Source organism: Oncorhynchus mykiss, chromosome 18 (genome assembly GCF_013265735.2).
Source record: "Oncorhynchus mykiss isolate Arlee chromosome 18, USDA_OmykA_1.1, whole genome shotgun sequence".
Taxonomy (NCBI): Eukaryota; Metazoa; Chordata; class Actinopteri; order Salmoniformes; family Salmonidae; genus Oncorhynchus; species Oncorhynchus mykiss.
In genome coordinates, this window is record NC_048582.1 from 22,963,374 (window position 1) to 22,989,874 (window position 26,501).

At 41.3% G+C, this 26,501-nt stretch overlaps 1 protein-coding gene across 1 annotated transcript; it reads right to left on the reverse strand.

Annotated features, from left to right (window-relative positions):
• Nucleotides 1-974: 974 nt before the first annotated feature.
• LOC110495838 (actin-related protein 3) lies at nt 975-14,236 on the reverse strand. The gene is made up of 12 exons (XM_021571308.2): nt 14,004-14,236; nt 13,338-13,393; nt 8,153-8,277; nt 7,608-7,718; nt 7,427-7,522; nt 6,975-7,082; nt 6,555-6,698; nt 6,148-6,321; nt 3,805-3,897; nt 3,429-3,554; nt 3,171-3,254; nt 975-1,419 (listed from the first exon to the last, which is right to left on the reverse strand). The coding sequence occupies exons 1-12, from the start codon at nt 14,045-14,047 to the stop codon at nt 1,324-1,326; spliced, it is 1,257 nt and encodes a 418-aa protein (XP_021426983.1). The 5' UTR covers nt 14,048-14,236; the 3' UTR covers nt 975-1,323.
• Between the last annotated feature and the right edge of the window lie 12,265 nt (nt 14,237-26,501).

Here is a 26,501-nt window from a genome sequence, read left to right on the forward strand (position 1 = left end):
CAATTACATGAAGTTGATGCAAAGAGTCAATATTTGCAGTGTTGATCCTTCTTTTTCAAGACCTCTGCAATCCGCCCTGGCATGCTGTCATTTAGCTTCTGGGCCACATCCTGACTGATGGCAGCCCATTCTTGCATAATCAATGCTTGGAGTTTGTCAGAATTTGTGGGTTTTTGTTTGTGCACCCGCCTCTTGAGGATTGACCACAAGTTCAATGGGATTAAGGTCTGGGGAGTTTCCTGGCCATGGACCCAAAATATCGATGATTTGTTCCCCGAGACACTTAGTTAGCACTTTTGCCTTATGGCAAGGTACTCCATCATGCTGGAAAAGGCATGGTTCATCACCAAATTGTTCCTGGATGGTTGCTCTCGGTGGATGTGTTCGTACCATTCTTTATTCATGGCTGTGTTCTTAGGCAATATTGTGAGTGAGCCCACTTCCTTGGCTGAGAAGCAACCCTACACATGAATGGTCTCAGGATGCTTTACTGTTGGCATGACAACAGGACTGATGGTAGCGCTCACCTTGTCTTCTCAGGACAAGCTTTTTTCCGGATACCCCAAACAATCGGAAAGGGGATTCATCAGAGAAAATGACTTTACCCCAGTACTCAGCAGTCCAATCCCTGTACAGTGGAAATGTTTTGGGGGGATTCAGTTCATTTGCATGGCAAAGAGGGACTTTGCAATTAATTGCAATTCATCTGATCACTCTTCATAACATTCTGGAGTATATGCAAATTGTGAACTTTGTGAAAATGAATATTGTGTCATTCTCAAAACTTTTGGCCATGACTGTGTGTGCGTATATTATATAAAAAAAAGACTCAATAATATGAAATATCAACAAGATCTACCCTTGAACACTCAGAAGTGCATCTGAAAAAAAGAGCTATTGACTAAATATAATCCAACTGTACTTAATTGCTGTACGTGTGGATACCATAATAATAACATACGTCGGTCACATACTTAACCATACATGAGTTGCCTTTATTATCTTGCACATTATTTTGTGTCCACACAATTGCTCTGAAAATGCTTCTAAGACACCATTTCCTTCTCTTTTACATAGATATTCACCCCCCGTTTGTCAGCCTGATAGTTGGTCTGCAGTTGATAAATGAGTCATTCTCCATAGGAATAGAATCTAGTCATTCCATTTCTGTCATTCTCTTCCTGTATTTTGTCTTTAACCGTAGCCCTGGAAATAGGCTGGATTAAGCAGCGACCGTAGTGCAGTAATGCCACTCTGCCTCTGTCCGTCCACTCCATTCTGCTCCAAAATGCAAGCTCCAGTGATAACTGAGGGAAGTCTTTTTTAAGACATGACCCCGAAGACAGGGTTATGGCGGCAGATGCTCGGTCCGATTTCCTCATAGTCTTTTTTGGTGTGGCACACTTGGTAAAACTCCGGCTGAGGAAAGAGTAGATATGACCGTTATTATTTGTTGGTGTACACTTTCTTTCAAGTTTCCTATTTTATATTCTAGCCAAGGCTAACAAAGCCTCCACGTGTCTGTCTTTAGCTTTTACATCAGTAGAATATATATATATATATATATATATATATATATATATATATATATATATATATATATATATATATATATATATATATATATATATATATATATATATATATATATATATATACTGCTCAAAAAAAAATAAACACTAAAATAACACATCCTAGATCTGAATGAATGAAATATTCTTCTTAAATACTTTTTTCTTTACATAGTTGAATGTGCTGACAACAAAAATCACACAAAAATGATCAATGGAAATCAAATGTATTAACTCATGGAGGTCTGGATTTGGAGTCACACTCAAAATTAAAGTGGAAAACCACACTACAGACTGATCCAACTTTGATTTAATGTCCTTAAAACAAGTCAAAATGAGGCTCAGTAGTGTGTGTGGCCTCCACATGCCTGTATGACCTCCCTACAACGCCTGGGCATGCTCCTGATGAGGTGGCGGATGGTCTCCTGAGGGATCTCCTCCCAGACCTGGACTAAAGCATCGGCCAACGACTGGAAGTCTGTGGTGCAACGTGGCGTTGGTAGATGGAGCGAGACATGATGTCCCAGATGTGCTCAATTGGATTCAGGTCTGGGGAACGGGCGGGCCAGTCCATAGCATCAATGCCTTCCTCTTGCAGGAACTGCTGACACACTCCAGCCACATGAGGTCTAGCATTGTCTCGCATTAGGAGGAACCCAGGGCCAACCGCACCAGCATATGGTTTCACAAGGGGTCTGAGGATCTCATCTCGGTACCTAATGGCAGTCAGGCTACCTCTGGCGAGCACATGGAGGGCTGTGCGGCCCCCCAAAGAAATGCCACCCCACACCATGACTGACCCACCGCCAAACCGGTCATGCTGGAGGATGTTGCAGGCAGCAGAACATTCTCCACGGCATCTCCAGACTCTGTCACGTGCTCAATGTGAACCTGCTTTCATCTGTGAAGAACACAGGGCGCCAGTGGCGAATTTGCCAATCGTGGTGTTCTCTGGCAAATGCCAAATGTCCTGCACGGTGTTGGACTGTAAGCACAACCCCCACCTGTGGACGTCGGGCCCTCCCTCATACCACCCTCACGGAGTCGGTTTCTGACCATTTGATCAGACACATGCACACGGCCTCCTCCACATCTCCTGATGTACTGGCCTGTCTCCTGGTAGCGCCTCCATGCTCCGGACACTACGCTGACAGACACAGCAAACCTTCTTGCCACAGCTCGCATTAATGTTCCATCCTGGATGAGCTGCACTACCTGAGCCACATGTGTGGGTTGTAGACTCCGTCTCATGCTACCACTAGAGTGAAAGCACAGCCAGCATTCAAAAGTGACCAAAACATCAGCCAGGAAGCATAGGAACTGAGAAGTGGTCTGTGGTCACCACCTGCAGAACCACTCCTTTATTGGGGGTGTCTTGCTAATTGCCTATAATTTCCACCTGTTGTCTATTCCATTTGCACAACAGCATGTGACATTTATTGTCAATCAGTGTTGCTTCCTAAGTGGACAGTTTGATTTCACAGACGTGTGATTGACTTGGAGTTACATTGTGTTGTTTAAGTGTTCCCTTTATTCTCACTCTCACTCTCACTCACGAGGGATCTTTGTTAACTCATGTTACTAAGTTTTAGAACTCACAGTTGATGCCAACATAGACCCGCCGAACCAAACAGCATATCTCTGCATGTGGTGAGTGATGACTTGCACGTCGACGGGTTTGGGCTGGCAAGAAAACATGAAACATGTCATTATTGAGCCAATAACACCTATGATTATGCTGGAAATGCAAAAATATGACATCATTTTGAACATTTTAGGAGCCACAACACCCATAAAGCTGTAGCATCCGTATAGAGTACATCAGCTGACTAGGTCAAACGTCAAATCGGTTCTCACCTTCAGCTTGCCACCGCTCAGTTCCTCACTGAGTTTCAGTCTGCCATCCACTGTCCTTTTCAGGTCCCTCTGCAGACGTCGGCCAAAGTCTCTGAACATAGTGGAGCCTCCAGAGAGCACGATGTTCTGCATAGCAACAGACAAGGTAAATAGACACTTGGAACCTCAACATACTGCTGAATAGATCACTTAGAAAATGAAACATGTCATCCTCCTACTTAATCTCATAACTTCTGGATGGAGACAAGTCTCAGTATCTGGCATAAGTATATCGTTTCAGTAAATCACGAGGACTGCTTTTCTATTGTCAAACGCAATGTTCTTGTTGCCTGTCATGTGAAAGAAATAAAGCAAAACTTGAACTCCCCAGGCGTACCTTATAGAGGGGACGTCTGACGTCGATAGGGCAGTTCTGAATGACTTCATCAACAACCTCGGAGATGGGTTGGGTGAAGTCGGGGTTGGCAAACTGGGGGTGGAGGAAAGTACAACACATGCAGTACAACCAATGTTATTATGATACAATTGGAGCAGAGTGATTAACAGAAATGTCAGTTCAATTATTTGAATTCCAATTCGTTCCGTTTTTTCCCTGTGAGCTCAATGCCGCACGTCTCACAGTTTCTCTAGAGATAAATCAGATCCAGCCTGAACTGTGCAATGTAGTTGTAGTTTCCAACAGGCCAATATTCTATATAGTTTAGCGCATTAAAACGTGGTAATTAGCTACAATGACCATAATCAATTGTGCATCTACTAGTCCAGTCTATAATTTAAGCCTGCTACTGAACAGAGAAGAAAGAGTGGTCGTGAGGTGACAGAGAGCAGCTGTTACTTTGTGAGGTACATTATATGACACCTGCCCGTCGAACATCGCATTCCAAAATCATAGGCATTAATATGGAATTGGTCCCCCCTTTGCTGCTATAACAGTCTCTACTCTTCAAGGCTTTCCACTAGATGTTGGAACATTGCTGCAGGGTCTTGCTTCCATTCAGCCACGAGCGTTCGTGAGGTTGGGCACTAATGTTGGGTGATTAGGCCTGGCTCGTAGTCACCGTTTCAATTCATCCCAAAGGTGTTCGATGGGGTTGAGGTCAGGGCTCTGTGCAGGCCAGTCAAGTTCTTCCACACTGATCTCAAAAAAACATTTCTGTATGCACATCGCTTTGTGCACAGGGCTATTGTCGTGCTGAAACAGGAAAGGGCCTTCCCCAAACTGTTGCCACAAAGTTGGAAGCACAGAATTGTCTAGAATGTCATTGTATGCTGTAGCGTTACGATTTCCCTTCACTGGACCTATGGGGCCTAGCCCGAACCATGAAAAACAGCCCCAGACCTTTGCTTTTGGGCACGTAGCGCTCTCCTGGCATCCGCCAAACACAGATTTGTCTGTCGGACTGCCAGATAGTGAAGCCTGATTCATCACTACAGAGAACAAATTTACACTGCTCCAGAGTCCAAGGGCGGCGAGCTAGACACTACTCCAGCCGACGCTTGGCATTGCGCATGGTGATCTTAGGCTTGTGTGCGGCTGCTCAGCCATCAAAACCCATTTCATGAAGCTCCCGACACAGTTATTGTGCTGACGTTGCTTCCAGAGGCAGTTTGGAACTCGGTAGTGAGTGTTGCAACCAAGAACAGATTAATTTTACACGCTATGCGCTTCAGCACTTGGCGGTCCCGTTCTGTGAGCTTGTGTGGCCTACCACTTCACGGCTGTGCCATTGTTGCTCTTAGATGTTTCCACTTCTAAATAACAGCACTTACAGTTGACCGGCACAGCTCTAGCAGGGCAGAAATTTGACAAACTGACTAGTTGGAAAGGTGGCATCCTATGAGGGTGCCACGTTGAAAGTCCCTGAGCTCTGCAGTGAGGACATTCTACTGCCAATGTTTGTCTATGGAGATTGCATGGCTGTGTGCTCAATTTTATACACGTCAGCAAGGGGTGTGGCTGAAATAGCCAAATCCACTAATTTGAAGGGGTGTCCACATACACTATACAAAGGTATCTACCTGAATATACATGATCTAAGTGTTTTGACAGTTGGTATTCAGCAGTCATAAAAGTATTTTTATTTATTTTTTATTTTACCTTTATTTAACCAGGCAAGTCAGTTAAGAACAAATTCTTATTTTCAATGACGGCCTGGGAACAGTGGGTTAACTGCCTGTTCAGGGGCAGAACGACAGATTTGTACCTTGTCAGCTCGGGGGTTTGAACTCGCAACCTTCCGGTTACTGGTCCAACGCTCTAACCACTAGGCTACCCTGCCGCCCCCAGTCATAAAAGTATGCCTTATTTACTTTGAAAAACTACAAAATAGTGATTTTGTCAGACAGCATAGGCAGCAGCTCTATAGAGATGAGACGATGACTTAGAATGAAATAAAGTCATCAAATAAAACAAATGTAATATACACAACTGAAATATTTTATTAAAGTCACTGAATAAATGGTTATTAAGTGATAAGCAGTAATGGGCACTCACTACCATCACGAGACTTTTATTAATTATTTTATTCTGTGTTGTTACAGTATTCAGCCCACATAATGAACAACGCATTTCATGTTTTCAAAATAATATTGAAACCGAAATCTGTGATTATGTTTTAATAATCGAATCAAAAAGCATTAAATCTCTCAGCACTAGATACAATAACTAGATACATAACACAAGCACAACAATATTTATTGAAAATCAAGGTGATCATACCTCTGGGTGGAAGAAGATCTCAGGGCCAAGGAAGCGCTCGTAGCCCACGTCGATGGTGAACTCCTTCTTGCTGATGGAGTTGATGCCCGTGTACTGCTTGATCCACTTAGAGCCGTCCGTATCGTACTTGTTGAACTCTTTCACCAGGTCAGGGCAGACATAACTGAACCTTTCCTGGAACACAATATGAAATCATTATCAATTGTAAGTCCTAACCGAGTGTACATAAGACACTGGGTAGATGCCAAAGAGTTAACAAGGAGTCATGATCTGTGACTGTACATCTCTGGTCAATGGTGCAGCACTACTGACCTCTGCTGTTTAACCTGAGAAATGCTCAAAATAATACAAGTAATAATTCCTTTGGTTTGTGAAGGGAACAAAAAAAGTTAGAAATGTGCTGGTACCTTGATGGCTTTGGCTGTTTCCAATGACTGCTCTGGTGGGATGCCCACCTCCCGCTCTCTCAGCAGCTGCTGGGTGAAGTAGGTGATGTCTCGACCAGCGATGGGGATGTGCTTTATACAGCTACCGATGACGTAGCCTTCTGCCTGGAAGAAAACAACACAATCTATTATCACTCGTACAGTAATGTAACGTTACCATGTATGTGTTAGCAATAGTATATAGTTAGAATACATCCGAGTAGTGTTCAGTAGGGCACACTGTTCCAAACATTTACAGCAGATTAAGAAAATGTACTCTTGTTGGACAAGTTCAGGAAGTACCTCCACGTTCCACTTTGTTTCAAAACGTTTGCTACCTACTAAACATGACCCAGTTCTAGTAAAGACTGTATGGAAGGATGATCGAACGAATGCACCCACCACTGGGATGACGTGGGTGACCCCGTCACCGCTGTCAATCACCGTCCCCGTCAGGGTCCTCTCGCCCAATTGTCTGGAGGTCCATGAGGCTGCCAGCGCCAGGACCGCCTGAGGAGGAAAACACAGACCGTGTCACTTTCCACTAATGACGACAACCCGTATTCGAAAGGAGTGCTAAATCTAGGATCAGTTTAGACTTTTAGATAACAAATCAATACAATTATATAGTCAGGGGAGTTCTGAACCTAGATCAGCACTCCTACTCCTTTTTTGAAAAGGGACCCAGAATTGAGATCCACCCAGGAGTTTGACGGACACCCTCATTTTCTCTGTGAAATGTGTTGAGAGTTGTGATAATGCACTCAAAATCAAGTTTGACTTGACCCTTGAACATGACGAGGTGCAGAGAGAGAGAGATTATATAGAACCAACCAAGAACAGAGAGGATTTACCTGTACAGCGATGTAAAGACCTGGAACGTTGAAGGACTCAAACATTATCTCTGCTGTGTACTCTCGGTTTTCAGGGGTATTCAGAGGAGGCTCTGTCTGTGGAAAAGAAAAGTACAAATCCCATAGGTTCCTGCTACTAAATAGCGTACTTTCCACACTAACGTGCATGTTATGAACGTACCAAGAGGAAGTAGTGGTCTTCGGGCTCTGCCCTCAGATACTTGAAGATGACCTGTTCCATGAACCTCTCCATGAGATCCCAGTCATCCACGATCCCATGACGAATGGGCCACTGTAACAAGGGGAACAACCACACCCAACATTTCTCCATTAGGCTACTCAGTTCTAACAGGCCTTCAGCATGACTTTACATTTCAACTTTAAAAAGGGGCAATAACAAAGCGAACTCCCCGACACTGTTGTTTAGAGGAAAAAGCTGACTAATTGGGCTGCAGAAATTTAACCGCTCTAAAATCCATAGATAGAGATATGGTTGCAAAGACTGACCATCCAACATCGTAGTTTTCACCATGTTTTGTTTACAAACATTGGAGTAAAACAAGATTATATTTTCAGTTCTGATGGGATATGCCAGTTGAACTAAGCCCATGAGGCATTTTGAAGTTATATTCTTCAAGAACTAATATCATTAAAGTCCAAAAACGTATGTAGCAACTGCAGACTTCCCCTTTAAGTAAACCTCCATCACTGGAAAATGCAATCTACCTTTGTTGCATAATTTGGTTTGTCTATTGCCTCGTCACCGATGTAAAAGTCCAGATCGTCCACCCCCTTCGTCATCCTGCGCTGGGCTTGGTCTCCAACCTTGGCCGACTCTTTGATGGCAATACCTGAAGTTTAGGAAGATTCAACTCCATTAATCCTTAGTACCAGCCTACATATGATTAGGACATTGTTGATGACTTGAGGGTGCTGATAGGCAACGTTACACAGGTGAACTGATTAAAATCAAGCATAGGGAAAGCAAACTGCCTATGCTAAACATAAGAGAGGAAACTCAATGAGCAGCAGGCCTATTACTTCGATTTGTCTTGTAAAAATCAGTAAACAAATAGCCACATTTTTATTAAAGAGATACTGAACGCACTGACTTTGCATGGGTTTTTCGGTTGCTCATTACGAAAAACAAGATTTCAGTCATGGGGGTGTGGTTCGATGTGGCGGTTACTGATGTTTGTCCCTCATGAGACACCGTAGGAACAAAGTCAGTATCACTTTCTCAAAATAGTCCGAATGAATTAAATTAAATTCAAATCAATTCAAAGGGCTTTCTTGGCATGGGAAACACGTTTACATTGCCAAAGCAAGTGAAATGGATAAACAATTAAATTAACAGTGAACATTACACGCACAAAAGTTTGAAAGGAATACAGACATTTCAAATGTCATAATATGGCTATGTACAGTGTTATATCGATGTGCAAATAATTCAAGTACAGAAGGGAAAATAAATAAACAAATATGGGAGTGGTTTGGAATTCATAGTAACTCAATAATTCTGTAATTTTTTAAAAATGTTTTTGCTGAGGTGCTTTAAGGTCACACGGTTTTACATCTAGCTAAGGTGTTTGGTGCAGTATTTCTCAAGTAAAACATTTTTGTGACGAGTTGTTTTTTGTAAACAAAGTGCGATCTTCTGTGCTGCTGGGCAAGTCTGTCTCGCTGTCTGTGTTCTGCTATACGACTAGATATGTATCCCGCGGTAATGGGCATGGTTGAAATCAAAACCAAACCCATGAGGGTAAGTGTTTTGGACGATACTGACTTTATGACCAAATTTAACCTACTTGTGCTTTTTAGACAATTTTATCACTGGAATAAATGTTTGACTAATATCAATGTCACATATGCCATTTTTAACCAGATACGTTATTTTATGTTTTTAATTATTTTCACAACATTGAATAAATGAGGTAAGCTTTATCCAACAACTTTGAGTGCCAACCCATTACACCCCTTTGTTTTGTCTGAATTTACGTGTTTTACCCACCAGCTAAGCTTCTGGGAGAGCGCCATCACTCTCTTTTGATTTGAAAATACATTCGATACAGGACCTTCTAATCAGCAGGTTTTTACATGGGTGGAGTTATGGCTTGCCTGGTGACATCACAAGACGGTAAATAAGTTACACCAATAACAAAAGAGAGTTCCAAACCGCTTTGCCAATAACTGCTATTGTTTTTCCATCCCCACTCAGACTCCTCCCAAACAGTCCTAGCAACATTACTGCTTGAGAATTATAATATTTTGCTTAAAAGCCATTTGTTTCTTTTTAACCATTTTAATGGAAAGCTATTGCAGTAAGGTACTTAAATTGTACCCAGAAATGATTTGATGTTGATATACAAAAACAGCTGCATTGGGCCTTTAACTAACTGCATAATGTAACTTCATTGACAAAGTTGAGATTCCTGGGCCCACACGTACATTAAAATGTATGCACGCATGACTAAGTCAATTTTGATAAGTGTGCTAAAATGGCATACATTATATATTATTATAATGTCGGACGATGAACATTGCTCGTTCAACTACTTCCTTGTAGCCTCTAAATGTTTAGGCCTACTTGTCATCCATCCATGCTTCTAAAAGTGCACATCATCAATCTACCGGCTACTTCAAGTCCACAGTCAGGTGGCCTTGGCAAGCTTGTCCGTTATTCTAGTCAGCAGGGGCACAAGGGGACTTCTGCTATGGAGCCATATCACTGAATATAGGCTGGACTAGCTTCCTTTCAAGCTGTGTCTGGACAGCTTTCAAGCACTGAAAACAAGTGAATAGGCTAAGATTATTGAAAATAGCCAAAAATGGTTTGGATTGGTCGCCGAGTAACTAGTTTACGGTCCTCTAACAAGCTAGCATTGCCATTTAGCGTCCACTGGATGACTCAATGCTAGAGGAAGGCGGCCAACTTCAAACTTTGTGGTTTTACATTTGTTGAATTAGGCGTGCTCGCCTACTTCCTTTGAGCACTCCAATCAGATAAGAAAAACAGGAAGGACTTATACCAAAATGCTTTCAGCAGATTCATTTAACTAATGTCCACACAGTATGTCCGCCTTATGAGTTAGCCAAATAATGGACTAAAGGAGCCTAAAGTTAATCCTAATAGACCAAGGATTTTCTATTTTAAGGGTAAATTGGCTCTGAAAGCCAAAACAGACAAATACTCCATCTAAACTTGAATCGAATCTCAATTGCGGTATGGTTCTAAAAACATAAATCACCCTACTCTCATATAATTTCACAAATGTAAGATGCACACTCCCTGTATTAACACAGTTGCAGCAGACAGACATTTCCAGTGAAAACAGATTTGCGGCATCCATCTTCCATTTAGAACAGAATAACACTGTCCATCCAGGATGGACATTTTTCTTTGGCATCACCTTCCATTAAAATAATCACATACAGTCGAAGTCGGAAGTTTACATACACGTAGGTTGGAGACATTGAAACTAGTTTTTCGACCACTCCACAAATTTCTTGTTAACAAACTATAGTCTTGGCAAGTCGGTTAGGACATCTACTTTGTGCATGACACAAGTCATTTTTCCACCAATTGTTTACAGACAGATTATTTCACTGTTCCAGCGGTTTAGAAGTTTACATACACTAAGTTGCCTGTGCCGTTAAACAGCTTGGAAAATTCCAGAAAATTATGCCATGGCTTTAGAAGCATCTGATAGGCTAATTGACATCATTTGAGTCAATTGGAGGTGTACCTGTGGATGTATTTCAAGGCCTACCTTCAAACTCAGTGCCTCTTTGCTTGACATCATGGGAAAATCAGTCAAGACCTCAGATATAAAATTGTAGACCTCCACAAGTCTGGTTCATCCTTGAGAGCAATTTCCAAATGCCTGAAGGTACCACGTTCATATGTACAAACAATAGTACGCAAGTATAACCACCATGCGACCACGCAGCCATCATACTGCCCAGGAAGGAGACGCATTCTGTCTCCTGGAGATGAACGTACTTTGGTGCGAAAAGTGCAAATCAATCCCAGAACAGCAACGGACCTTGTGAAGATGCTGGAGGAAACAGGTACAAAGGTATCTATATGCACAGTAAAACGAGTCCTATATCAACATAACCTGAAAGGCCGCTTAGCAAGGAAGAAGCCACTGCTCCAAAACCGCCATAGAAAAAGCCAGACTACGGTTTGCAACTGCACATGGGGACAAAGATCACACTTTTTTGAGAAATGTCTTCTCGTCTGATGAAACAATAACCAAACTGTTTGGCCATAATGACCATCGTTATGTTTGGAGGAAAAAGGGGGAGGCTTGCAAGCCGAAGAAGACCATCCCAACCATGAAGCACAGGGGTGGCAGCATCATGTTGTGGGGGTGCTTTGCTGCAGGAGGGACTGGTGTACTTCACAAAATAGATGGCATCATGAGAGAGGAAAACGATTTAGGATATATTGAATAAACATATCACAACATCAGTCAGGAAGTTAAAGCTTGGTCGCAAATAGGTCTTCCAAATGGACGATGACCCCAAGCATACTTCCAAGTTGTGGCAAAATGGCTTAAGGACAACAAAGTCAAGGTATTGGAGTGGCCATCACAAAGCCCTGACCTCAATCCTATAGAACATTTGTGGGCAGAACTGAAAAAGCAAGGCCTACAAAACTGACTACACCAGCTCTGTCAGGAGGAATAGGCCAAAATTCACCCAACTTATTGTGGGAAGCTTGTGGAAGGCTACATGAAACGTTTGCCCCAAGTTAAACAATTTAAAGGCAATGCTACCAAATACTAATTGAGTGTATGTAAACTTCTGACCCACTGGTAATGTAATGAAATAAATAAAAGCTGAAATAATTCACTATTATTCTGACATTTCATATTCTTAAAATAAAGTGGTGATCCTAACTGACCTAAGACAGTGACTTTTTACTAGGATTAAATGTCAGGAATTGTGAAACTGAGTTTAAATGTATTTGGCTAAGGTGAATGTAAACTTCCAACTTAAACTGTACATTCTCACATCATACACATTTAAACGAGTCAGTCCATGTTGCATACACTAACAGAGGACATTAATAGATTCACAAACGACCACTTTCTCAACTGCACTAGATAGATAAGTACATAAACCGATACAATTTACTTTGCAATTAGTAGTCCAACAGCACAAGGAACGAATTAATGTTTGAACACGTTCTTCTTGGCCATGGGCATTCTGAAGTGCCGGACAGAGGGAAGCCTCTCGAACTGAGCGTGTAGAGGGTGGGAGGGGGTCGCCAACAAAAGCCAGTGCCTTCTTTATGGTTGCCTTATAGAACAGAATGCTCAAATGTGCCTGTGGTCGACCAATTGCTGGCTGTGTTGACTATTCTGGTTAGTTTGCTTTTTCTCCTCACTCTCAGATTCCCATACCAGAGTGTCATATTGAACGTAAGGATGCAGGTGTTTGGAGACGCAGATAGCTATTTAGCACTTATTCTGCCTGTTTTCCATAAACAAGCGCCTTAACACGGACATATCGCCATGTGGAAACGCTAACCCCATTTTTATTATTTCTCGCTGATATGAAAGATAAAAGGTCCTTATGCTTCCAAAATCATACTGCAAGCGATGCGTGTTAATGTTCAGACCGAGCGTCGTGTCTCTTAACAAAACTCCTCAGTACAGTCCAATGACTCACGTGTAATGGAAAGGAACTGATTCTCATGATCAAGGGCTACATATGAATAAACATGGTACATTATCCTTAGAAGAGGGGTGGTTTTTGCCCTAACCCTACACAGGTGATTCAAATTATCAAAGCTTGATGATTAGTTGATTATTTGAATCAGCTGTTTAGTGCTCGGGCAAAAAAACAAAATGTGCACAGAGTTTGGGGAACCGCTGCTGTATGATACAGAAATACTTACATGAAGGAACAATAAACTGTGGCTCTGTGTTTCCAGCATATCCAATCTTTGTGTACCTACAACAAAAGCATTGCATGAGAAAGTTCAGTGGGTTATATAGATCCTAATGATGCATGATCTAAAGCAGTGGTTCACAACCTGGTGGTACTTAGCCATCCACAGGGGGTTTATATGGGGTGGTATATATATATGTTCGTGAGACCATAGGCCTACTGGTAAAATGCACATAGGGGTACTCAGTCCGAGCAGTGAAATTTCAGTTGGTGGTACAGTAACCGAAAAAGGTTGGAAACCACTAATCTAAAAGGTGGCATGACTGTCTGTGGACTAGGCCAGTTATACGCTTCCATAAATTGAAACAGTCACGTAGACTCTGGTAAAAGATTAAAGTCAATGCATACTAAAGTTACTAATGTAACGTCTAACGAGTGGGGAACCCTGGTTGAAATTAGCTACTAGCAAACTATCTTGTAATGCCTAAAATGGTTAACTAGCGATCTTGCTGGCTGAATTAAACGAAATTAAGCAAATTAAGGTTGTTGCTGACTACCAAGCTATCTTGATTGGTTTACTTTGCACGCCCTACATTTCTGCCCTGTCTGGGTGCATCTAGCAAAAGCCAGTGAATCAGTTAGTTAGCTATTAGCATTAACACATGCTACTTACCCTGTGCCACAGTCAACTACACAAGCCGGTAGACGTCCAGCCATGTTTTCTTAAATATCTACTGCAGAGTGCAATCGTGAATTGCTGCTTTATTCCAATGGGTCTTATAAAAAGGAAATTCGTTTGTTTTGGGTAGAGGGATAACCATTTATTTAGCTAGCTAGTTTAGAGGCGGAACCCTGAACCCGCAGAGTGAAGTTACCTCCGCAATCACCTGACGCGGAAGTTGAAAGCGGTTGACGCGACGCTGATCATAACGTTTGTTAAAGCATTTCTCATATCGCACCTTATCAGAAGGGTAAGCGAATGTACACGTTCTAATTGGAATGTAAACATATTAAACAATTATTCTCTATAATGTACCGATAGTTTGTATAGTAGCAGCAGAATAACTGTGTTCAGTCAATTCACGGACAGGATTCTGTGACGACTGATATGAGGGCAGTAGACTATCTGAATATAATATCTTCTTTGAACATTGCATGACGCTATAGACATCAATGACATTAAAATGCATTGTATCAATGCGTTAGATTGACCTTTTGGGTGAACATGAAAACCAAGCGCTCTTCTCTCTATCCTAGAAGTAAACTGCATTAGTGATCAGTTTCACCCAAGACCATCTCAAAAGTTTCCATCATTTTCAGAGACCGAGATAAAATCAGTTTCAAGTTGGATATTTGACAATAGCTTTCAAACCACTTGAGCCACAGACTCCAAATAAGTGTCATGATGTTGGAAACATTGTGACTGTTACATGTTGGTATGTTCCTTTGAATTTTATCAAGTTGACATTCAGTGATCCGTGCCCAGTGGGAACCTAGGCTTCTTCTGTCCATTTTATGGTTCCGCAGCAAAACAATGGGCGTGGATGGTACTACCCACAACAGATATAGGCCTCCCTCCCCAGACAACCTGGAGATACCTATTCCCACCTCATAGGGAATGAGCCAGATCCATGCAATGCCAATGGGTTTAGTGTCTAGTGAGCGTAGAGGAGACCTCCGCACCTACAATGTGTGGGTCGGCAAGCACCGTAGCTGGGGAGATCTACGAGAAGGGCCCGGCGCGTGTCCAGAGTTGCCGGACCCAACCCCCAACCATTCCGCCTTCAGCCCGCTGACAGACAGCACCCGGATGAACCCCGCATGCAGCCTCTTGCGAGACCACGCACGAGAGACTACGAGATGGGCCACACGATGACCTTCCAATGGTGGCGAGAGGAGGGCGGCGGAGCGACTGCTCCCCCAACCGCGGCTCGCACCCCAGCCCTTAGAGCCAATCCTTCTTTTTTTCCAACTTTCCGGCGAGCGTTATAACATGCCAGAGGCTGTTCACCTTGGAGACCTGCTGCAGATATGGGTACCGCCTGGAGTGAGATTTACACCCTCTCTCCCGGATTTTTAAGGGCCAGGGAGAGCTCACCAGATGCCGCTGAAACCGCAATGCTTTCCAGGGCTTGGGCCCCTCTCTTGGGGCGAACCCATTCCAGGGCTCACTGCCCTTTACAAAGAAAAGAGAACTCTCCCTGGGGTTCCCGCCAGCTTCTCCGGAATCGGTTGAGTTACTGCACTGGATGTCTCATGGCACCCATCCCCGCCAGTCCGTGGACATTCTGAAAGTAGTTTGAGGTCAGTAGGTCACATTACGTTTGAAAAATGTTTGAAAAATGTATGCAAAATCATGTGAGATGAAAATTGACAAACTAAAGGGTGTGTAATATAGAAGGGTAGACATTCTGAACCTTGTTTGAAGTCAGTAGGTCACATGACCAAGGAGCTATTGAAATTTTGAAAAATTAATGTAAAATCGTGTGAGATGAAAATGGACAAACAAAAGGGTATGCAATATGTAGGCCCACAATTGTACATTCTGAACCTTGTTTGAGTCCAGTAGGTCACATGACCAAGGAGCAATTGAAATGAGAAATTTTAAACATTTTATGTAAAAATGTGTGAGATGAAAATGGACAAACTGAAGGGTGTGCAATATAGTAGGGTAGTCATTGGACATTCTCAACCTTGTTTGAATTCAGTAGGTCACATGACCAAGGAGCTATTGAAATTTAATATTTTGAAATATTCATGTAAAATTGTGAGATGAAAATGGACAAACAAGGATGTGCAATGTGTAGGGCCACTGAGTGCACAGTCGTGGCCAAAAGTTTTGAGAATGACACAAATATACATTTTCACAAGTCTGCTGCCTCAGTTTGTATGATGGCAATTTGCAAATACTCCAGAATGTTATGAAGAGTGATCAGATGAATTGCAATTAATTGCAAAGTCCCTCTTTGCCAGGCAAAAGAACTGAATCCCCAAAAAACATTTCCACTGCATTTCAGCCCTGCCATAAAAGGACCAGCTGACATCATGTCAGTGATTCTCTCGTTAACACAGGTGTGAGTGTTGACGGGGACAAGGCTGGATATCACTCTGTCATGCTGATTGAGTTCAAATAACAGACTGGAAGCTTCAAAAGGCGGGTGGTGCTTGGAATCATTGTTCTTCATCTGTCAGCCATGGTTACCTGCAAGGAAACACGTGCCGTCATCATTGCTTTGCACAAAAAGGGCTTCACAGACAAGGATATTGCTGCCAGTAAGATTTCACCTAAATCAACCATTTATCGGGTCATCAAGAACTTCAAGGAGAGCGGTTCAATTGTTGTGAAGAAAGCTTCAGGACGCCCAAGAAAGTCCAGCAAGCTCCAGGACGTCTCCTAAAGTTGATTCAGCTGCGGGATCGGGACATCACCAGTACAGAGCTTGCTCAGGAATGGCAGCAGGCAGGTGTGAGTGCATCTGCACGCACAGTGAGGCGAAGACTTTTGGAGGATGGCCTGGTGTCAAGAAGGGCAGCAAAGAAGCCACTTCTCTCCAGGAAAAACATCAGGGACAGACTGATATTCTGAAAAAGGTACAGGGATTGGACTGCTGAGGACTAGGGTAAAGTCATTTTCTCTGATGAATCCTTTCCGATTGATTGGGGAATCTGGAAAAGAAGCTTGTCCGGAGAAGACAAGGTGAGCGCCACCATCAGTCCTGTGTCATGCCAACAGTAAAGCATCTTGTGTGGGGTTGCTTCTCAGCCAAGGGAGTGGACTCACTCACAATTTTGCCTAAGAACACAGCCATGAATACAGAATGGTACCAACACATCCTCCGAGAGCAACTTCTCCCAACCATCCAGGAACAGTTTGGTGACAGACAATGCCTTTTCCAGCACGATGGAGTACCTTGCCATAAGGCAAAAGTGCTAACTAAGTGGCTAGGGGGAAAAACATCGATATTTTTGGTCCATGGCCAGGAAACTCCCCAGACCTTAATCCCATTGAGAACTTGTGGTCAATCCTCAAGAGGCGGGTGGACAAACAAAAACCCACAAATTCTGACAAACTCCAAGCATTGATTATGCAAGCATGGGCTGCCATCAGTCAGGATGTGGCCCAGAAGTTAATTGACAGCATGCCAGGGTGGATTGCAGTGGTCTTGAAAAAGAAGGGTCAACACTACAAATATTGACTCTGCATCAACTTCATGTAATTGTCAATAAAAGCCTTTGACACTTGTGAAATGCTTGTAATTATACTTCAGTATTCTATAGTAACATCTGAAAAAATATCTGAAGACACTGAAACAGCAAACTTTGTGGAAATTAATATTTGTGTCATTCTCAAAACTTTTGGCCATGACTGTACATTCTGAACTTTGTTTGAAGTCAGTAGGTCACATGACCAAGGAGCTTTTGAAATTCAAAAATGTTAATAAATAATTGTGTGAAATTTAAATCGACAAAAAAAATGTGTGTCTATGCCATCAGGTTAGCTAGAATCAGTTTGAAAGTTTTAGGAATAGTAGTTAAAAAGTTATTGAAATTTAAAATGTTTGATTTGTCACTATGCTTACGGTCACTAACTGCTCTTGGTGGACGTAAGGAAAACTACAGGCGAATAGCCGTCGACTATCCAACCTGAATCTTTCTTTACTTCGGTTTTTCAGAGCTATGTGTCCCTCGAAGCTATAGGCTACTGCAGCCCCCACAAAAACCATCTCCAACGATCTGCTCTGTTTAAAGATGATATCATTGATTTACCTCCCATCAACCAGCCAATGAGGATTGTATTCCCTTCCACCATGACCACATGGAATGGAAGGCCACTGATAAAGAAGATATATTAGCCGAGAGAGCTCTGGGGCTTAGAGCTGGATCCATCATGGAGGACCATCTTGCGGCTCCACTAGAACCAATCCTTGAGCTTTATAGAACATTGCCTTATTTCTCTCCAGGAAGAGTCATCCATCGCTCACGTCGGTGGTCCCTCACTCCCTGTATCCTTCCCAAAGCCCTCAGCTTTCTCTTCTTGTTCAAACGGTCCTCTCCAGTCTCCAGTCAGTGGGAGAAACCATTCCTTTACTGTGTTGACATTAGGATGGGATAAGGAAAAGCTGACAAATAAATACAGTTTAGCTGAGAAATCTTTCAAAGGTACATTCGATTACAGTCCTCATTTAATATTAAATGTATAGTGCCAGAGTTACTGTATTTGAAGGGCTGCTATAAGAAAGAGGATGCATACAGTACATTGTTATTATACTTGGGGTATATTGCTATTTCACCAGTAGGTGGCAATATGCATTTGACAGTACAATGCACGGTCAGTGACAATAGAAAGTACCCCCCCTGTTTTCACATACGTTTTTGTGGGATTGAAATAGAAATTGTACCTTATTTTTTTTTTTGCGTTGATCTACACAAAATACTCTATGTGAAAGTGAAAATATGTATGTATATGTATATATGTGTATATGTATATACATGTATATTTCTATATATTTTTTACAAATTAATAACAATTAAATAACTAAAATATAGTCATTGCCCCATTTGTTTAGGCAAGCCTAAATTATTTCAGAAGTAAATTCGGCTTAAGAAATCACAAATCATGTTATCTTGACTGACCAGGTATGTGCCCGGGTGGGACGCCAGGTGGCGCCCCTAAGGGGGTGGGTGGGGGGAGGGGGGTCCTGTCACACCCTAATCTGTTTCACCTTACTTGTGCTTGTCTCCACCCCCCACCAAGTGTCTCCTATTCTTCCCCATTATCCCCTGTGTGTTTATACCTGCGTTGTCTGTTTGTCTGTTTGTCTCTTGCCAGTTCGTCTTGTTTTGTCAGGTCTTTTCAGTGTGTTTCCCGTTTCTCCAGTTCTTGTCTTCTAGTCTTCCCGGTTCTGACCTTTCTGCCTGTCCTGAGCCTGCCTGCCACTCTGTCCCTGATTGACTCTGCCTTGGATTACAAACCTCTGCCTGCCCTTGGCCTGCCCTTTGCCTGCCCATTGTTATAATACATATTCTGAGAACCAAACTATCCGCCTCCTGTGTCTGCATCCGGGTCATATCCTGAGTCATGATAGTTGTTCATTATTTGGACCTTCCTATCTACCATATACTCCATCTAAACGTGAATCGATTCTCAATTGAGGTACAGTTAAAATACTTATCCTGGACATTATCATTCACCTGTTGATAAGACAAGATGTGATAAAAAATGAGCGTTTTTTGCTAATGTATGAAAGGGGTCCCTGGGTCTCTGATTTGCTTGGGAGGGGTTCCCTGGGCAAGAAAAAGGTTGAAGACCCCAGTAATAGAAAGAGAGGATGAATGCCAATCCAATCATTGCACAGGACCTGGACAGAAATATTCACTAAATATACAAAAGTATGTGGACACCCCATTCAAATTAGTGGATTCGACTATTTCAGCCACACCCGTTGCTGGCAGTTGTATAAAATCTAGCACACAGCCATCCAATCTCCATAGACAAACATTGGCAGTAGAATGGCTGAAGAGCTCAGTGACTTTCAACGTGGCACCATCAAAGGATGCAAACTCTCTAACAAGTCAGTTCGTCAAATGTCTGCCCTGCTAGAGCTGCTCGGTCAACTGTAAGTACTGTTATTGTGAAGTGGAAATGTCTAGGAGCAACACCAGCTCAGCCGCGAAGTGGTAGGCCACACAAACTCACAGAACGGGACCACCAAGTGCTGAAGCGCATAGCTCGTAAAAATCACCTGTCTTAGATTGCAACACACACTACCTAGTTCCAAACTGCCTCTGGAAGTAACGTCAGCAAAAAAACTGTTTGGAGGGAGCTTCATGAAATGGTTTTCCATGGCCGAGCAGCCGTGCCAAGCTTAAGATCTCCGTGCGCAATGCCAAGCGTCGCCTGGAGTGGTGTAAAGCTCACCCGCCATTGGACTCTGGAGCAGTGGAAACGCGTTCTCTGGAGTGATGAATCACGCTTCACAATCTGGCAGTCCGAAGCGTGATTCTTCACTTCAGAGAACGCGTTTACATTTGGGAATCTGGGTTTGGCGGAAGCCAGGAGAATGCTACCTGCCCCAATGCAACTAAACCCGTTTGTTTAGTTGCTGTTGACTTAGTTGCTGTTGTCAAAATCTGTGCATGAGAAAATAAATGCAACTATTTATTCAGTTTTACTCCCTTGAGGTGATGGATTCAAGCTCTTTTTGTCATGTCTACTCCCGCTCGACGTCACCGGTCTACTAACCTACGGTCCTGGCAACACATTATTATGCACACCTGGCAACTGAGGTAAAGTTGGTTTTATATTCACACATTCGGACATTCAACAGACATCCAACAGACATTCGCCAAAAGCCATTTATAAATGTAAAAATCTATAACTAATTCACTGTTTGTCACAGAATCATGGAAATAGATATGATTTATTCTATAAATGTCTAGCATACATTTACAAACTTTGTTTTGAGTAGAAATTCCAGTTTTGACTTGATAGAAATACATAAAATCTATAAAAATGCCATTTAATGCGGTATAAATCAATAACTAATTCACTGTTTGTCACAAACATCAAACTGTGTATGATTTATTCTATAAATGTCTAGCATACTTTTACAACTTTGTTTTGAGGAAAGATGTCTGTTTTGATTTTAAAGAAATACATAAAATCTACAAAATGCCATTTGAAGCGGTATAAACCAATAACTAATTCACTTTTTGTCACAGAAACATCAAACTATGTATGATATATTCTATAAATGTCTAGCATACTTTTACAACCTTTTTTTAGTATAAATTCTAGTTTTGATTTGATATATATACATACCATCTATAAAATGCCATTTAAAGCTATATAAATCTATTATGTTTTCCCTGATTATGTCATAATCATCAAACTAGGTATGATTTATTCTATAAATGTCTAGTATACTTTTACAACCTTTGCTTTGAGTAGAAATTCCAGTTTTGACTTGATAGAAATACATAAAATCTCAAATATTGCATTTAAAGATGAAGAAATCAATAACTAATTCAGTGACTGTCGCAGAAAAAAAGTGAAAATATGCATTTATTTGCAATAACTTTAAAGAAATGTTCATTTTAAGTGCAATTTGTTCTATATGAAGTTAGACCATGTTTACATACACTTGTACAATGTTTACAATCTTAAATGGAATGCCAAATCAATGTTTGCATTTTTAGTGCAACAGTTCCACATTTTAAAGTAGTTACATGGCACAACAGTAATTTATTTATACGTCTCTAATCTAACAGCAAAGAGGCCCCTTCCAATCATTTTCTATTTTGGTTTTGTTGAAGTCCTTCTTTGTCATCCCAGACAAGCTGAATGGTACCATCTCTGGCACACAGAGCATTCTATCTGCAGTATTAAAAACAGAAAACAGGGTTATGTTTATTTACATGTAAATTACAGTTCTGGAATACCCAAATTCTGTTACATGCTTTTGCAATTAGGAACATTTTCAAATTTAACTGTATTTTTTTTAAATTGGATTGCTCAATTTCTAAATTGACTTTAAATGACATGCATTTGCTCACAACCCTGACAGAAGCACACATAACTGAGGTGTTAATCATCGTTGAGTATTCAGGCAATATAAATCATATAGCATTAAAATAATACATTGTAGATATCACAAACAACTCGGTTTGAGCAGTGTCTGTCTGTTATACGTTTGATCAGTGGGTATAATGGTAAATCTGATCCCCAAGGTTCTCATAGGCTCACTTGGATATATAGAGTTGGAGGTGAAGAAAACAATATGAAACCAGGACATTAAAACACTGGCAGAATCCTTTCATCCACATCCATTCACACAAAATGTATTTAAAAGTAGATATACGCTTCTAAGACCACTGTCTTTCTGTATGTTTTCAAATGTTTTCAAATGGTTCTTTCTTCAAGTAATGGGAATTTAAAAGGGATATGGTAATACCTATGTTGGTGATGTAGGTAGTACTAGGCAGGTAGACTAGTGGTCAGAGCATTGGACTAGTAACCGGAAGGTTGCAAGATCGAATCCCTGAGCCGACAAGGTTAAAAACTGTCGTTCCGCCCCTGAACAAGGCCGATAACCCACTGTTCCGAGGCATTGAAAATAAGAATTTGTTCTTAACTGACTTGCCTAGTAAAATAATGGGTAGTAGTTGCACACCTCCCTGCTGAATTATTATGGAGAGCTGATTTGGGCCAGTCTCCACCGTGGAATGTCCATGTTGATCATCTTGGTCCTCTTGATCCATCCACCTCATGTCCTCTTTGTTAGTCAGGCCTGACCCCTTCATCCCGTAGTTTTTTCCTGTAATCTATTTTAAAATGACTAAAGATGCAGAATTTTCTGCCAGGCCCCTTCTAATAGGGTTTAACAGACTCATTAGAACTTTGACCACAAGCCCTCTAGATGGACTACTTGCCCTCTATCAAATCAATCAATTTCCTCAAAACAAAGGTTGTAAAAGTATGCTATACATTTATAGACTACATCATACCTAGTTTGATGTTTCTTTGACAAACGGTGAATAAGTTATTGATTTGTACCACTTTAAATGGCATCTTATAGATGATGTATTTCTATAAAATCAAAACTGGAATTTTTACCCGCAACAAAGATTATAAAAATAAACTAGACATTTATAGTACAAGTCATACCAGGTTTGATGTTTATATGAAAAACGGTGAATTAGTTATTGATTTTTACATTTTTAAATGGCTTTTGGCGAATGTCTGAATGTCCGAATGTATATAAAAACAACTTTACCTTGGTCACCTGGCAACCATTATTACGCACACATGCGCCCCATCATCTGTCACACCCGGACTTCATTACTACCTTGATGACTTACCATGTATCTAGCACTCTGTTCCATCAGTCTTCAGGTAGTATTGTTTATGTTTCCTTGTTCGACACGGCTCTTGTTTTTGTTCGTTGTTATTAAACTCACACTGCACTTTTCTGACTCCCTGCGTCTACGTTACACTTTTGAAAAACACATGTCAAACGTTGGTTTCACTTTTGTTTTAAAGATAGCAAGGCCAAAGGACAAACGCATGAATATGAATAATGTCAAAATATGTGGTCCTTGAGGGGAACAAGATCAAAATGCTGTAGGCATCGTTTCCTGATTTATAATATTTATGTTTATTTTAGGTTTTGGGACTATGAACTACTCCATGATGATAACATAATGCAATCTGAAGTGACTGTTGTGAATCTGATGCAACAAAGTTATTTATTCCATTTAAATATCATAACTTACGTTACCCAAAGGGGACTTCAGGTGTGGGAAGTTGGATGAGATACCTAAAGTAAACCTAACAGCAACATTCACATAAGACAATAGCAATACCAATATACCTAGGTGACTCGTTTTGTCTGCATCAAGTGCAACAGCATCCATTATTTGTGGGTGACAAACTAACCTGTGACAGTCAATCTGGAGGCGCTCATGAAAATGCTTACTAGTGACAGAGCGAAGCACCTGTAGAGCAAACTCCTGGTCAAGATGAATCACCTTCCAATGGGTCAACAGAGGCACACGGATGGAAGTCATAAACCTGAAAATACATTTTGTGGGAAGAGAGGTTATACTGCAGGTTGTTATAACTAAACAATGGAATATTGAGGGAATACTGTATACTCACCATACCACATGGGGGAATATGTGTGATATTGCATATTTTGTATGTACTGTAAGTGCTCATATCCACAGCATCACAAATACAATACATATAGTACCAGTCAAACGTTTGGACACACCTACTCATTCAAAAAAAAAAAATATTTGTACTATTTTCTACATTGCAGAATAATAGTGAGGACATTAAAACTATGAAATAACACATGGAATCATGTAGTAACCAAAAAAGTGTTAAACAAATCAAAATATATTTATATTTGAGATTCTTCAAAGTAGCCACCTTTTGCCTTGATGGCAGCTTTGCACACTCTTGGCATTCTCTCAACCAACTTCATGAGGTTTGTCACATAGAACACATTTCAATTAACAGGTGTGCCTTCTTTCCTTCTTAATGTGTTAGAGCCAATCACTTGTGTTGTTACAAGGTATGGGGTGGTATACAGAAGATATCCCTATTTGGTAAAATACCAAGTCCATGTTATGGCAAGAACAGCTCAAATAAGCAATGAGAAACGCCAGTCCACCATTACTTTAAGACATGTAGGTCAATCAATACGGAAGATGTCAAGAACTTTGAAAGTTTCTTCAAGTGCAGTCGCAAAAAACATCAAGCGCTATGATGAAGCTGGCTCTCATGATGACTGCCACAGGAAAGGAAGACCCAAAGTTACCTCTGCAGCTCCAAATTTGAGATTTTTGGTTCCAACCACCGTGTCTTTGTGAGACGCAGAGTAGATGAATGGATGATCTCCGCATGTGTGGTTCCAACCACCATGAAGCATGGAGGAGGAGGTGTGGGGGTGCTTTGCTGGTGACACTGTGATTTGTTTAGAATTCAAGGCACACTTAATGAGCATGGCTACCACAGCATGCTGCAGCGATATGCCATCTCATCTGGTTGGGGCTTAGTGGGACTATCATTTGTTTTTCAACAGGACAATGACCCAACACACCTCCAGGCTGTGCAAGGGCTATTTGACTAAGTAGGAGAGTGATGGAGTGGTGCATCACAATCAACACAACCTCAACCCAATTAAGATGATTTGGGATGAGTTGGACCGCAGAGTGAAGGAAAAGCAGCCAACAAGTGCTCCGCATATGTGGGAAGTCCTTCAAGACTGTTGGAAAAGCATTCCAGGTGAAGCTGGTTGAGATAATGCCAAGAGTGTGCAAAGCTGTCATCAAGGCAAAGGGTTGCTACTTTGAAGAATCTCAAATATATTTTGACTGGTACTGTACATGTTACACTAATGAAAAACAATAAATTACATCAGTAAAAATATTTTTTTTCATTGTTATCTAATCAAATTTGTTATTTCAGTCTATAGTCAGGGGTCTATCAATTCTGAATCCTGGGACAGTTAAATGTTTTACTCTGAAAAAGTGGGAATCTGTTTATGATTATCCCAAACTTGTAAAAACTTTTGAGACATCACATCTTCCTTTAGGAGATAAATGACTGGACTAGATTAACGCGAGCCACAAATTACACCCTATTCTCTATGGGCTCTTGTGTAAAGTTTTGCACTAGATTGGTAATATAGTGCCATTTGGGACGAACACTAGATTAACTTTACAAGACATCCATTTCCATCACTGCATGTCTCCATCTATAAAGCATTACTATTGGATTCCAAGTGCCGGCTTCTATTTTAATCAGTGTAAAACGACAGGACATTGCACCAAGGGTTCTCTCGACCGATATTATTGTGATTAATACAGTCTCTTTTATCTTCTGGCTTTCTTCTGGTGGCTTGATGTATTTAGTGTAGGCCCCAAGGCTTGTTAATGCTTTCCCATTGCCTAATGATATAGATCCTCTTTTGCTCCCATCCCTAACAACACAGATGAATCAATCAAAACAGATTTGTTATTAAGTTTCGTTTTCTTTATTAGCTCCCTTGAGAAAAAGATAAGTTGAGACACTTTTTTTTTTTCCCCCCATCAGTTCACTTTAGAGTGGGAGAGAAAACGAACATTTACTTTCGTCAATTAGCTGGTTTTGATCAGCCTGGCTGTATAGTTGATCCTCATAACTTGGAACGTTTAGACATAACTCAGGATGTCTGAGAGCACAAAGCAATCGAGGCAAAGACACTATCGTGTATAATGCACACCCGTTTTTCTGTGGTAAATGAACACCACATGCAGGCACATGCTATATCCTATAGGTCTCTACCTGCGTAGAGCACATGCTCCTTTTCATTGACGTTGCAGTCTCTAAAGTGTCCTTTTGTTTTGGGTTTAAAAAAATATATATATACATATACAGCTTAGTCGTTGTGGCTCTGAACACACTGCCCGCAAGCCGTCGTTAAATTTTCATTAAATATGTGGCATTTTATTAGCCATTCAGATGTGGTCATACTTTGCTCTTATGTAACTAAGTAATCAAAGACATAACTGCTCAACGAGTCGGTGACCGTCGTTACAAATTTTTCTTTTTAGGTGTCCTTTTTTTTTGAGCACCTGCCCCCCAGAAGTTCTGTGTATGCAACAGAATGTACACTGCTCA